Consider the following 15,302-nt stretch of genomic DNA (forward strand, 5'->3'; position numbering starts at 1 on the left):
TAGTACGTAGCTTACATTGTATGTAATATGTGTTTATCTTGTCTGATAAAGTGCTGTATTTTTGCCGTTAGGCTGTTCATGGCACAGAAATAAACATTATTATTATTATTATTATTATTATTATTATTATTATTATTATTATTATTATTATTATTATTAGATTCTTTTTCGATAGAAGAGTTCCTTTGCAGCACTGAGGCTACATGAGACGTAGATCAACCGACTAGGGTAGAATCTAAACCATTGTAATGCGTTCAACACTCTTCCACCCAAAATTGTCCCGAGACCACATCCAACAAAGGCGAGCGCTTTAGCGATTAGACCAGCAGGAAGGGCATAGACGTCACTCAAGAGGAATTAGACCGAAGTAGCAGTTACTCATTACTCCAGAGAGAAAGAGTTATTGATGCAGTTTAACGATACAGATCCATAGTATAAGTTGTAGTAATAGTAGAAGTAGGAATAGTAGTAGTAGTAGTAGTAATAGGAACGGGTTAGAAGTCCCGCAGAGATTCGTCGGGTTCTTTTCTCAACATAAAATTGGCAAGTTAAAGACTTCCCCAAATTTTTTCTTACATTTTACAAGCTGTGGATCCGCACCAAGCTGCTTTTATTATTATTATTATTATTATTATTATTATTATTATTATTATTATTATTATTATTATTATTATTATTATTATTATTATTATTAATGTACAGGTGTTATAAAGGTTAGTGGTAGCCCAAGCCATCAAACCAGTATACAACAGTTTCAAAACTACTTTTAACTGATTACGAATTTCACCCCCCCCCCTCGTACCACAGAATATTAATAATTGCAGCCGAGATATGTAGTACTCTTGTCTGTTTCGAACGGCATAATTTTTGCTTGCTTTTTGTTTCATTGTTGTGTAAACTAATGTTTCTATTATAACACTATCACCGGCAATATTGCACAATCATAAGGTCGGTGTAGGGACAAAACTCTTGGTGCAATTTGAAAAATTCTAACACTTTAGATTCAAAACCATTTCCTGCACTTTGCTCACTTTACATTTTTCCGTATCTGTACTCATAACAAAGTCTGCCTATGGTGTGTACAATAATGAATATTATGCTACTTGACACCACTCTTTTCACATATACAGTACATGAATAAATGAGCGATACATTGCAACATAATAAAAATTTAGATTACACAGCTGCACTGAGAAAATAAAAGTTGTGTGCACCAGATCCCAGCGTATAAATTCGATGTATTTAGTTACACAGTATCCAACTTTCAAAACCGATGAACGATCGATTGTGTCAATTTGTTGTTATGGGTGAAAATCTTTAGTGATTTTGGATAGGGAAAATACACGTAATACAGCTATGCAAAAACCAAAAGTTCTATTCAGCGATTCCCAAGCATAGATTCAGTGTATTTTGCTACGCAGAATACAAATTTCGAAACCCTAGGGTGATTGCGTGTATCAATTTTGATTAGGGCGAAAAATATGTGCCCTCTCTATCAAAAATTGCTCAAGTTTTTCGCCCATAACAAAAAGAAATTCACACTATCAATCATCTTACGGTTTCAAGATTTGGATTCTGTGTAAGAAAATATATCGAAATCATACCACGATGTCCTCTGAACAGAACTTTTGTTATCTATGGCTGTGTTTCATGTATCCTTCCTTTCGAAAATCGCTCAAGTTTTCCGCTCATAAGAAAAAATTGACATGATCGATCTTCGTAGGGTTTCGAAATTTGTATTCTGTGTAACCAAATACATTGAATCCGTACTCTGGTATCCGGTGCGCAGAACTTTTACTTTTTTTTGTGGCTGTGTTATTATTGTACGACCTGCATGATTTGCAGAATATTATAGTAGAAAAAAATAAAATTTAACATTTATCATAATCTGGGATTATATCTAATTAGCCACAATGTCTTCCTAGTCATCTAACAAATACATTGATGAGAATATACTTTTATATCAGAGTCATGTAAGATGCACCGTAGTTATCGTATAGCGTTCATTGTATATATATTTTTAAATGCTTTTGTTTAGATTATCAGAGACCACGCATGAGGATTTCGTTCAGCTCCATGAGGTCTACCAGTTGTATATGACTCATCTGTGGACTTTATACGTTAAACACCAATAATATTGTAGAATTTTAAAATAAGTTTCGGAAAATTTCTAATAACATGACATTATATATATATTCGTATGAAATTCAGATACAGTTTAATTGAACACAAATAATTTTGTAAAAATATTAATGAAATACTTCAATAGATATAGAGTTTTAATTCTAAAATTCACTATTTTCCATTTACATTTCGTTTCTGGACTCTTGATAATCGTTGAAGATTTCTTCTTCATTATGAACGTCTTGCTTAAGCCTTTTGCAACCCATGAGACACCCATGCCTACACTTCTGTTTAATCAGGCTATTGAAGCGTGTTTGTTTCGATGGGTTAAATACTTTCCGTATTTTAAGCAGGGTACGATTAGGAGGACCCCACATCTTTTCGCTCTTCAAAGCACTTGATATATGCTGAAACAGAAAGAAAGCATACAGATATTTATGCATAGATTATGGTGGACTTTTTAAAGCAACTTCTTCTTGTAACTTCTAAAGCAAACACCAGAAAAAGACGAAATTCAGTAGGAGGCGAATATCAAGAAGGGAAATAACCTGACATACCAGACAATATTACAAAATTAGTAGTGTTGCCATACCAGTATAAAGTTTTACTGTTTTTAAATATCGTTAAGTCAAGTTACTATTACCTGACCAGCGAACGAGTGCGGGCGGCCGGTTTTGGAACTAAAATACAAGCAGCAGTGTTTCGAACCGGATTACTTGTAATCAATCTATCACAGTTCTTTTTGTCCTGTTCGTAATAATACACTTCACGCGTATGCTCAAGTCAGGGGCAGATCAAGGGTTCGGGGCGATCGAGGCAATTGCCCCCCCCCCCAGAATAGGGTATTTTTTATTTTAAAAATAAAACCTAAGAATTTTCACCTTTGTATTATAAATGTAAAATAAAACCTAAAATAGGTAGGCCTTCCTTCTTTTTTGTTTTACGTTGCAGAAGTCAAACAAAGCAATAAATTGCAAGAAATTACTTACATTGGCGTTCTTGCTCAAAAGAATGTCCACCTTCGAAATCGCAGGTGGCCATTTCTGTTCTAGAAATTGCAGACAATAGCTACTTCTTCTTTTCTAAAGTTGTTTTACTCTTTTTTTTTCAATACACTCTTACCTTGATTTGACTTCGAACGACCGCCCCCAAACATTCAACCTGCATCTGCCCCTGGCTCAAGTTAAGACAAACAGTTTCAAAAGTTATTGAAGTTATTTGCAGAACATCTTAAGTAACAAGCCAAAAAAAAAAAAAACCTACAACAAAAATACACCCTCCATATTAACTTGCGAACAAACTAGCGAGCAGCGTTTTACAGGCTGCTCCTGTTTTATAATGACATCGAATCAAATGTAATCAATTTTTATACAATCTGCTTAATACACGGTAGAAGCTCACTGAATTGTCAATTGTGCTATGTTGTTCTTAAATTGGTAATTTCCATTCATATGACACTATTCACAATACATTTGCATTACTGCAGGAATGGTTCACTACAACCACTTAATTTACGGCGTTCTTTATTAAGCGGAAAGAGATTAGGCTATGCGTAACATCCAAACTGCAACTTTTAAAAACCGTTGGATACACTGCACAATGAAACTCTCCGCTCCCCTGTCCCACCACGCTTGCCAAGAAACTGATGTAAACACAACATCTGCGCCATCCTTCCAAAACCTCACTGCTATCCTGGTCAGGTAATACATATTTCAAATTTACATGTGAAACGAGAACTTACATCACATTCAGTATTCAGTGTTTCCAAAAGTACAGAATGTTACAGTGTTGAGGAAACAGGATATAGGAAAATGTAGAAACGACTTTGAAACACCATTAAAATAAGATATTTCTCTACTTTCAAAACACACAGCTGCTGTGTAATCTAAAAAGAATTTCATTTATATTTTAAAGTAACTCGTGTCTTCATTCTAAAAGAAATTGGAATGAATCGGCAGGCTGTTTATATTTTTATTCCACATTCCTCAACACATGAGTTTATGTAACGTATCCTTTCTGCACAGTGCCTTCGATTGTACGTCACTTGTATCATTGAACGAGTGGACATTGACTTATTATCAGGAATATAAACAAGGAAGGCGATGGAACGTGGTCTAATGACTGACAGAATATTGTTTTGTGAGGAGGTCCTTGTTTCTCGGAAGAATCGGCCAGAGGATTCCTTGCTAGCTAATGAACTTTTTGACTAGGTTGAAGAGCTACAAACTTAATTGCTGCTGAAGCTAGATCCATTAAAATGTGGAGAAGAATAAAATCTTTAGAGGTTACCATCATCTGATGCCCTTCGTCGTCGACCTATTATCCAGCAGAGAGGGAGAGTCACGTCTGAGAGTCTACAATATCAAGTAATGGAGGTATTGTGCTAGAATATTCTACTCTCTCTTTATTCTCTTCTATAAACACCTTTTACTCGATATTGTACTCTCCTTTCTTTTGCGTGTGCTTGGGTTTTCTCGGGGTTCTCCCGTTTCCTTCCACTTTCTTCATTCCACCATTTCATTCATTACTCATCATCACCGTCTCCTTTAGCCTAACCGGCATAACCGTGGGACGTAAAACTCAAAGATTTTATTTCATTTTTCCTTTCTTTTGTAAATATTAAATTTCATTTCAGTGCAACCCAGGTTACGATCCCAGTTTTTTCTTAACAATATCCTAGGAAACCACGAATTTGTGAGAAATATTTGGCGTTTTCCTTTAATTCTACACATATTATTATCCTGATTGTATTTAGTAGTTGTAATGAGGACCGATTCTTGTAATTACGTAAGTTTAAGCAGTATTGCTAATTTTGCCAATGCTTATCATATCTTCAGAAGTTTTGAACTTTTAAATTGTTATAAAGTTCACAGAAGATCCTTAGTCCTTCAAAAATATGTAACTTCTTAGATATTGAAAATGTTTGTTTCTGTATTACAATAAATTCTGTCACTTTCCTTTTTGTTGTAACATACATCCCCCAGCCACTGATTTGTCCCTTTATGAAGTTTTGTATACATTTATTGTAAAGTTATAGAACATATATAATTGTTATACTTTAATAGTTATGTTTCGTCGATTCATATGCTTTACAGAGCTTTTATATGGTAATGTTTTGTGTTTAGCTTACATAATGTTATGTCTAACTTAGACTTACAAGGCCATATGCAGAGTCATTCTGACGCGTGATTAATGCCATAATAAAGAGTTCGACTAACATATGTTTCCTGCAGTAGCCAGGCATTTAGTATGACGTTAATCATACGTTAAAACAACTCTGCATAAGGCTCATATACTCTCAACCCTAGAAATACCAAGGGGGTCAATTTTGTCAGCGAGTTCTTTCTATTTAGTTTATATGGATTAATATGTATTCAGGATTCTGTTTTTGTTATTGTTTTTTTAATTAAAGTTTCATTTTCACCTTTTTTCAACTGGAATATACTGCATTTTTTGTGAAAAAAATTCATGTTGCGCGGGCCGATTTGACTCCTTCCCTTGGTCATAGGTGCTACCCATCTTTGTTTTACCCAAAACTCCTTAAATTTGTATTTTTATATCTAAACCTTCTATTACTTTTTTAAAATGTTAGTTTTCTCCTTTATATAAACACGTAGGCTATCATAAAACTTGCCGAGCGTTAGTTTAATACTTATAGAGCAGAAAGTTATTTAAAACCAGCGCGGGCAAATTTGACTCCCTTTTGGTCCTTCACGTAGCAGATCCGAGCATGATCTTTCTAGGGTTAACCAAATACTAAATTCAAGTAACAAATTCTCGGCGTTGTTTTCACGAGTGTTGCCACCTGTCCTGAGTTTTCACCTTCCTCCATTATGTGGGCATCATCTATTATTAAATTTGAGGTACATCTTACTTACAAAACTACTCATGATACAAACATTTCTCGCTACACTATAACTATGTTCAAGTTCACTTTCATAACTTTTGTAGGGACTACACGGTCATATACTAGAATATATTAGACATTTCTACCATTACCATAATACCGTTGGATTTGAACATTACAGAATGCTCAACAATGCAAAGTATGTACAGTTTAATATATATATATATATATATATATATATATATATATATATATATATATATATATCCCTCCTGGTTTTCCTGCAGAAATAATTAGAACATCCAAGCTTAAAATATTAAATAGATAACTCAGATGATTTATAAGGAGCAAAAATGTAATATATAACATGTTATCAAATTAAATATAATACTACTTTTTTTAGTAATGATAAATTAAGAGCTGATGAGTTTGCTCATTATCTTGCGAGCGTGTTTACACATTCTGTAACAATTGATGATAAAAGTAATATATCAGAAAAAAATCTATGATGTTTTAAATAAAAGATATATCAGTTAAAAACATATAGAATTAATAGGAACTTGATAGTATCTAAATCTACTGGATCCGATGACATTCCCAGTTCCATGTTTAAAGATTGTGCGGATATTCTTCAATATTCATTGCCTTTCATACATATTTTCATAATAATACTTATAACTATTCTACAGTCTGAAAACAGCAAAGTCACTCAAATTCTTAAGAAAGATAATTAAAAAGAACTCAAAATTATAGACCTATTCCTATAACTTCAACATCACCTAAAGTGTTTGAACGTATTATCTAGCTGTAAAATAATATTTAACTGGTAAAATCTTATATTACACTCAGACTATTTAATAAAACATTTAAAGGTTTAGAGAAAACTAATAGAAACTGGGTACAAAAAACGAATATAATGCATTTTTATAATAAAACGGTAAAGGGTTCAACACTCCCGTGTACATTATTAACTCTACCTATACAGTACTGCAATAGCTTCAAGTATCTTATAAGTTATCTATAACATAATATTTATATTTTGAAATGTTATATTACACTGAAAACATTTAATTGGAGCATTTAAATACCTAGAGAAAAATAATAGAAACTTTTACAAAAATATAGATAAGACATTTTCATAATATAAGAGCAAAGGGTAAAAACATGTCTGTACATTCTTAACTCTACCTATAGAGTATTTAGATATTTTTAAGCATCTTACAAGTTATCTATAATTTAATATTCTATTTGTGAATGTCATATTACAGTGAAAACATTTAACTAGAGCATTTAAAGACTTAGAGAAAAATAATAGAACATTTGTAGAAAAAATGTTTTTAAGTAATTTTTATAATAAAATGATGAAGAAAATAACACCCCCGTGTACATTGATAACTATACCTATAGAGTATTGCAATATTTTCAAGCATCTTACAAATTATCTATAATATGAAGGTTCTATATGTGAAATGTTATATTACACGGAAACTTTTAATTAGAGTATTTAAAGACTTAGAAAAAACTAATAGAAAATTAGTATAAAATGTATATCAGACATTTTTATAACACAGTAGTAAAGGGTTCAATACTCCTGTGTAAATTGATAATTCTACCTATAGAATATTGCAATATTTTTCAGCATCTTATAAATTATCTATGATATAATATTTCTATTGTGAAATGTTATATTACACTGAGAACATTTAATTAGAGAATTTAAAGGGTTAGAGAAAACTAATAGAAACTTCGTACAAGAAATCTATATATAACATTTTGATAATAAAAGCTTAAAGGGTTAAAAACTTTTGAGTACATTATTAACTGTAGCATTAGAATACTGCAATATTTTTAGGCATCTTAAGGTTATCTACAATATAATATTTCTCTTTCTGATATATTATTTTACATTGAAAATATTTAATTAGAACATTTAATTACTTAGAAAAAGCTAATAGAAACTTTGTTCAAAAATGTATGTAAGACATTTTCATAACAAAAGAGTGAAGGGTTAAAACGCTTCTGCACATTATTAGCTGTACCCATACAGTATTGCAATATTTCTAACAATCTTATGTTATCTATAATATAGATTTTTTATTTGGAAAATGTTATATTGCATTGCAAATATTTAATTAGAGCACTTAAATACTTACAGAAAACTAACAGAAACCTTGTTCAAAAATGTATATAAGACGTTTTCACAATAAATGAGTGAAGGGCTAAAAACTCTTGTGTACAGTATTAACTTTACCTATAGAGTATTGCAATATTTTTACACATCTTATAAGTTATCTATAGCATGATATTTCTATTTGTGAAATGTTATATTTCACTGAAAACATTTCATTAGAGTATTTAAAGACTCAGAGAAAAGGAACAGAAGCTTTGTATAAGAAATGTATATAAGACATTTTCATAATAAAATAGAAAATGTTCAACAGTCTTGTGTACATCGCTAGCTCTACCTATAGAGTATTGGAATATTTTAAAGCATTTTACAAGTTATCTACAATAAAATATTTCTATTTGTGAAACGGTATTTTACACTGAAAACATTTAATTTGAGCATTTAAAGACAGAGAAAACTAATAGAAATTTTGAACAAGAGAAGAATATAAGACGTTTTCATAATAAAAGGGTGAAGGGTTTAGAACTTTTTTGTTGCATTATTAGCTCTACCTATAGAATATTGCAATATTTTTAAGCATCTTATATGTTATCTATAATATAATATTTCTATTTATGAAATGTTATTATACAATAAAAACTATTAATTACTGTATTTAAAGACAGAAAAAAATAATGGAAAATTCGTATAAAATTGTATATAAGAATTTTTACAATAAAATATTAAAAGAGTTCCACACTCTTGTGCACATTGATAACTCTACCTATAGAGTATTGCAATATTTTTAAGCATCTTACAATTTATAATATTGCTTTATAAGATGCTTTATAATATTGAATAAATCAACATACCCGTGTGCGTTGATAACTATACCTATATAATATTGCAATATTTTAAATTCATCTCATAAATTACCTATAATATGATATTTCTATATGTGTCTTGTTATATTACACTGAAATTTTTCATTAGTGTGTTTAAAGTCTTAGAAAAAATTAACAAAAAATTAGTATAAAAATGTGCATAAGACGTTTTTATAATAAAGAGGTCAAGGGCTCAACACTCCTGTGTACATTGATAATTCTACCTGCACAGTGTTGCAATATTTTTCAGCATTTTATAAATTATCTATAATATAATATTTCTACTGTGAAATGTTACATTGTGTATAATATTTTAACCATCTTATAAATTATCTATAATATTTCTATTTTGAAATTTTACATTGTACTGAGAACATTCAATCAAAGCATTTTTAAAAAAAGTGTATATAAGACATTTACATAACAAAGGAGTGAAGAGTAAAAACCTCTCTGTATATTATTAACTCTACCTATGGAGTATTTTAGTATTTTATAGCATCTAATAAGTTATCTATATTATAATATTTATACTTGTGAAATGTTATATTACTCTGAAAATGTTTAATTAGAACATTTAAAGACTTAGAGAAAACTAATACAAAATTTGTTTAAAAATGTATATGACATTCTCAAAATTAAAGAATGAAGGGATAAAACTCCTCTGGTCAAAAATAACTGTATCTATAGTGTATTGCAATATTTTAAAACATCTTATAAGTTATCTATAGCATAATATTCCTATTTGTGAAATGTTATATTACACAGAAAATATTTAATTACTGTAATTAAAGACTTAGAAAAAATAAAAAAAACTTTTATCAAAAACGTATATAAGGCATTTTTTAAATAAAATTGTAAAGGCTTCAACACTCCTCTGTACATTCCTACCTCTACTTATAGAGTATTGCAATATTTTAAGCATCTTACAACTTATCGGTAATATAATATCTTTAGTTGTGAATGTTATATAAACTGAGAACATTTAATGAGAGCATATAAGAACTTAGAAAAACCTAAATTTTTATAATCAAATGGTAAAGGAGTGAACGTTTCCGTGTACATTGATAACAATACATGTGGAGTATTGCAATATTTTTAAGCATCGTGTAAATTATATATAATATAATATTTGTGTTTGTGATTTGTTATTTTACACTGAAAATATTTAATTAAAATATTTAAAGACTTAGATAAAACTAATAGAAAGATTGTTCAAAACTGTATATAAGACGTTTTCATAATAAAAAAGTGAAGGTTGGAACTATTCTGTACATTATTAACTCTACCCATAGAGTATTGTAATATTTTTCAGCATCTTATAAATTTTCTATAATATTACACTGAAAACGTTTTGTTAGTGTGTTTTAAAGCTTAGAAAAAACTAAGAGAAAACGTATATAGGACATTTTTGTAATAAAATATAAAGGGGTCAGCACTCCTGTGTACATTCCTAGGTCTACCTATAGAGTATTGCAATATTTTTATGCATCTAATAAGTTATCTAATGTAATATTTCTATTCTTGAATATTATATTGCACTGATAACATTTAATTGGAACATTTAAAGACTTAGCGAAAACTAATAGGAACTTTGTAGGAAACATGTATATAAGCCATTTTTATAATAAAATAGTAAAGGGTTCAACACTCTCATGCACATTGCTAACTCTCCCTGTAGATTATTGCAAGTTTTTTAAGCATTTACAAATTATGTTATGTAATATTTCTATTTTTGAATGTTATATTACACTGAGAACACTTAATTAGAACACTCAAATCAAGAGAAAAATAATAGAAACTGTAGAAAAAATGTATATGATATTTTTATAATAAAATGGTGAAGAAGTCTACACCCCATGTATATTGATAATTCTACCTGTAGTGTTGCAATATCTTTAAGGATCTTATAAATTATCTATAATATAAATGTTCTATATGTGAAATGTTATATTACACTGAAACTTTTAATTAGTGCATTTAAGCTGGATCGCTAGTCACATTTAGGGTGAAACTTTCTCACTATATGGCAGAGCACATTGCGACACATGCAATGTTGCCACATGAGTTACGAATAGAAAAGTGTTTAGAGACGATCACATTTTATACATGCACACCTGAAGATTATAACAGTTCCAAATAAGAACACGTATCCAGAAACATCTGCAGGATTTTTCCAAGGGCGGGGAAGGGGCAAAAGCCAGACATACATTGATATGCAAAACGCTTAATGCAAAACAATTATTATTGAAGCATATTGCATAATTTTGTGGACTACATTAAATAGGCATATGTTAAATATTCTAATGGGTGTAACCAAATATAATATGCCTTCACGTGTGTTTTTGGGTAAAAATGTTTCGAAACAACCAAACACCTTTCGAAAATGCAGAGTAAAGCCATTGTACCCTTGCCTCCGCTGCCCATGGCCTTATCGTTGACAGAGCATATTGCTTTGCTCAATTGTGACATTCACCTAGGAACCAGTTGTTAAAATTGTATCTCCACTTTCATATCCAATACTTACGGAAACAACAATTTTCTAGTTTTATGATGTGTCAAAAACCTTTAAAACTTTCTCTTTTAACATCGCTTTCTTACCTTCGGAATGGGGGCGTGGTGGCACAGTGGTAGAGCGTTCACCTCTGGTGCTTGAGGCCCTTAGTTCGATCCCAGCTCGCGTCAAGTGAACTTTGTGGTGGACAAACTTAGTTTGCGTGGGTTTTCTCGGGGTTCTCTCATTTCCTCCCACTTTCTTCATTCCACCATTTCATTTATTTCTCATAATCACCGTTTCCTTTAGTCTAACCGGCATAACGTGGGGCGTAAAACTTAAAAATTTCATATTTTACTTGCGGAATGTAATAGCGCACCCATATTTAATTCCAAATAACGAATCTCTTCTGAAAGTTTGCGTAGTGGCAAAATCTCGTCACACATCAACACATCCTGCTTCAGTTCGTCCATCACCTGGCATGATACCATCCTGGCGCACACATTCCGAAATCTGAGCACAGCGTGGAAAACTTTATAGATTGAACCGTGACTTATGCCAGTGATTGTAGCTGCTTCATCCAGTCACTCTGCATTGCCCCTTATCACAATTTCAATTTATATAGAGCAAAGACGGTAAGTGATAACAAGCAATTATTTGTTGGTATAGATCCAGCGTCCCAAGCATAGGTTCTATCTGCGCTCCTTATTCTTATGTTGAAACCACAAGTGGTACACGTATCACTTATGGCCAGAATATTGGATCAATAAGAGCTAGACATAGAGCACTCACTTCTGGTGGGTGAGATTTTTGGCTGGATCCCAGCTCGTACCAATTTTGCTTTGTGGTGGACAACAGACAAACCATATGTGTGGGTTTCTTCCGGGTCCCTCCCTTTCTTTCATTCAACTATTTCATTCATTGTCATCATCATCACCTTTCCTTCGGAACACAATGATAGGACGTTACAAAAAAAAACATTCATGTCTCTCGGTTATGCCATGTAGACTAAACGAGACGATGATGATAAGAATGAATGAAATGGTAGAATGAGAAAAGTAGGAGCACACGGGAAACCTCGAGAAAACCCCCACACACATGGTGTTTGCCCACCATAAAGCTCACCTGGCAAAGCTGAGATCGAACCAGTGACCCCACATACAAGATGTCAATCCTCTACCACGGAGCCACTGCAGCTCCGGAGTAGAAAAAGGATTTGCATTTTTACATGGGTGGTTGCGTTTCCCAACTGAAGATATACATACTTCCTTTTCATTATAGGAAAAAAATAATCAAGCTTTACGGTTTTATGAATTTTTTTAACTACTAACTAGGGAAGGTCGCTGGATATTACTCTGACATCGTATTGATATTATGCTCAGTCGACGCCTTTTTGGATATGAAACAATTAGGCAACCGGAGAAATCCTCGATCGCAAGCGTGTTCGAATTATGAGCGTTAAAAGTTCAAAATTGAACAGATTTTGCACAAAGTTTGAAGAACCATTTCTTGAGATAGACGCTCCAGTTTTGGCAGAGCCGGATCTACGAAATATTGCGCCCGGGGCAAAGACGTATATCTGCCCTTCTTCCTGCCAATTTTGCATCGAAATGGCGCCCCCTACATACTCTTCACCAGCTGCGCTCCGGGGCAAATGCCCCGCATTGACCCCCCTAGATCCGACGCTGAGTTTTGGCATCAGGGAGTTCTCCTGGATGCCCAACACAGTAGTAAGATAAAACCTTACGCATTTTGCAAGATAAGGGCAATTATTTGGAAGTGTGTGAAGGGTAATTGCGTCTTACACCTTGCAAATTGTTCCCCATTTGGCATACTGGGTCAATAGGATAATAAAATATATTTGATACTCCTATTCGACTGTATTGTTATTCTTATCACTTTCTGTGTAGCCTCCTTCAAATTGAACCAAAACATTTGTCTTGAACACGCTTTGCAAGGCGAGCAAAATTCATTGAAGAACGTCGTGGTATTCACAATTAAACTTGTGATGATCTATATTGTAGTGTTCTTCCCAGACCCGTATCCATGGGAGGTCTAGGGGGCCGGACTTCCCTTAAATTTTTACTGCCGCCCTTAAAGTTTCACGGTAAGCTTGCAAATGAACAATAATATGGTTGGATCGCCCCCTCCCCAACAATTTTGGGCTGGCTACAGGCCTGATTCTTCCCCTTCTGTAGCTAGGAGTGAGACCAATATTTTCTCAAAAAGCTCTGTCACCAATGTGTTGTTTTGTCTGGATCAGTTGTTTAGCAAAAATTTTGCACTGAGCCACACTAAAATATAGTATCATATGTGGAAAACGAAAATCATGTTATTGTTAAAATGAAGTTAAATCAAATAAATTATCGACTAAGGCTGGCATTGAGGGTGAATACGAATATTAGTTTATACCATCGGTATTTTATTTATTAGTTAGACCCTAATCGTGCGGAAATGCGATCCAAACAGCTCGCGCAGCGCCAGACAGGCCTGCCGTGGAACTCCTGAGCGGTACTTCGAACCCTGTCGGCCTATGCTTATGCATGGCAGAATACGGTGTTCTAATACATCATCGCCAGCCATGTACTTAGTTTTCAGCGAATTGGAATGTCGATTGTGGAAAAATATTGGTCAAATTCCAGGAAATATTCTGAGATATTCCATTGACCGAAAAATTTAAAGAAAAAAAAAATGGTTAGCGGGAATGTGCGCTTAAAGTTGTGAACCAGGTGACTTTTATTCTCGAGAAAACCGTCGTTTGCATACATCATCGCTAGCCGATTTTTTTTTGTTTTTTTGGTCACATTTCTCGCGTAATACCGTAAAATATTGCCTGAAGTTTGGTCACTATTTTCAAATAATCGCCATTAAAATCCGTTGAAAATAATAAAAAATGGCTATGGATGAGATATTGAAACACCGTCTTCCATAATGAATACCATCATGTCCATTTGTTTTCTTGGGGTACTCCTGTTTCCTCCCTTCTTTTCATTCTATCAATTCTTCCATCACCATTCACTTGCCTTAATCATCGTTTTTCTTAGCCTAAAGGGTATACTCATCGGATGTTAAACTGAAATATTTCATTTTCTCCACAATGCACAGAGGCCGGCTGGGTTGGGAGTCCCGTTCAAGTTAATTCCGCGACAAAGCGTTATGGAGAGAAATGTCATTGTTTAATGTTTAGCTGGCCACACAGAAAAGTGACATTTGAATGACAATACTGTTGGTGGAAAATATATTTTATTAGCCTATTGACCCGGTGTGCCAAACAGGATGCAATTTGCAAGTTGTGAGACGCTATTACCCTTCAATCCTTCCTCAATAAGTTCCCTTATCTTACAAAATACGTACGTTTTGACCTCACAATTTTATCGAGCACCCAAGAAAACACCCCAGTACCAAAACTGAAGCGTGCATATAAAAAAGTATGGTTACTTCAAACCTTTTTCAAAATCTGTTCAATTTTGAACTTTCAACGCTCATAATTCGAACAAGCTTGCGCTGAAGGATTTCTCCGGTTACCTAATTATTTCATATGTAAAAAGGAGTCAACTGAGCATAGTGTCAGTATGAAGCCAGAGTAACACCCCACGATCTTCCCTAGTAAGTGAATTTAATTACTATTTTCCACTAATGAGTTCAAGCAACTATTCGTGTATATATGAAAGCTCAAAAACATATATAAATTATTTTCAAGAATATATAATATTTTACCTAAGCAAAATGAGTTTCAGCAAAAAAAAAAAATAAAAAAAATAAATAAAAAATAAAAATAAAAAGGAAAAAGAAAACAGAAAGAACACACATTACATACTTAACGTTCAAAATGATCGTCAAAATAAACTA

General features: G+C 32.7%; 1 protein-coding gene across 4 annotated transcripts in view; it reads right to left on the reverse strand.

Annotated features, from left to right (window-relative positions):
- Positions 1–1,261: 1,261 nt before the first annotated feature.
- LOC145675914 (sodium- and chloride-dependent glycine transporter 2-like) overlaps positions 1,262–15,302 on the reverse strand; it is a 158,438-nt gene continuing 144,397 nt past the window's right edge. For all 4 annotated transcript variants that reach the window (XM_081746712.1, XM_081746714.1, XM_081746713.1 and 1 more), the window contains one exon: positions 1,262–2,531. In XM_081746712.1, the coding sequence (XP_081602838.1) occupies positions 2,307–2,531 (225 nt within the window). In that variant the 3' untranslated portion in view covers positions 1,262–2,306. The remainder of the gene's footprint in view (positions 2,532–15,302) is intronic.

Source organism: Thermobia domestica, chromosome 18 (assembly GCF_964235325.1).
Source record: "Thermobia domestica chromosome 18, izTheDome1.hap1.1, whole genome shotgun sequence".
Lineage (NCBI taxonomy): Eukaryota > Metazoa > Arthropoda > Insecta > Zygentoma > Lepismatidae > Thermobia > Thermobia domestica.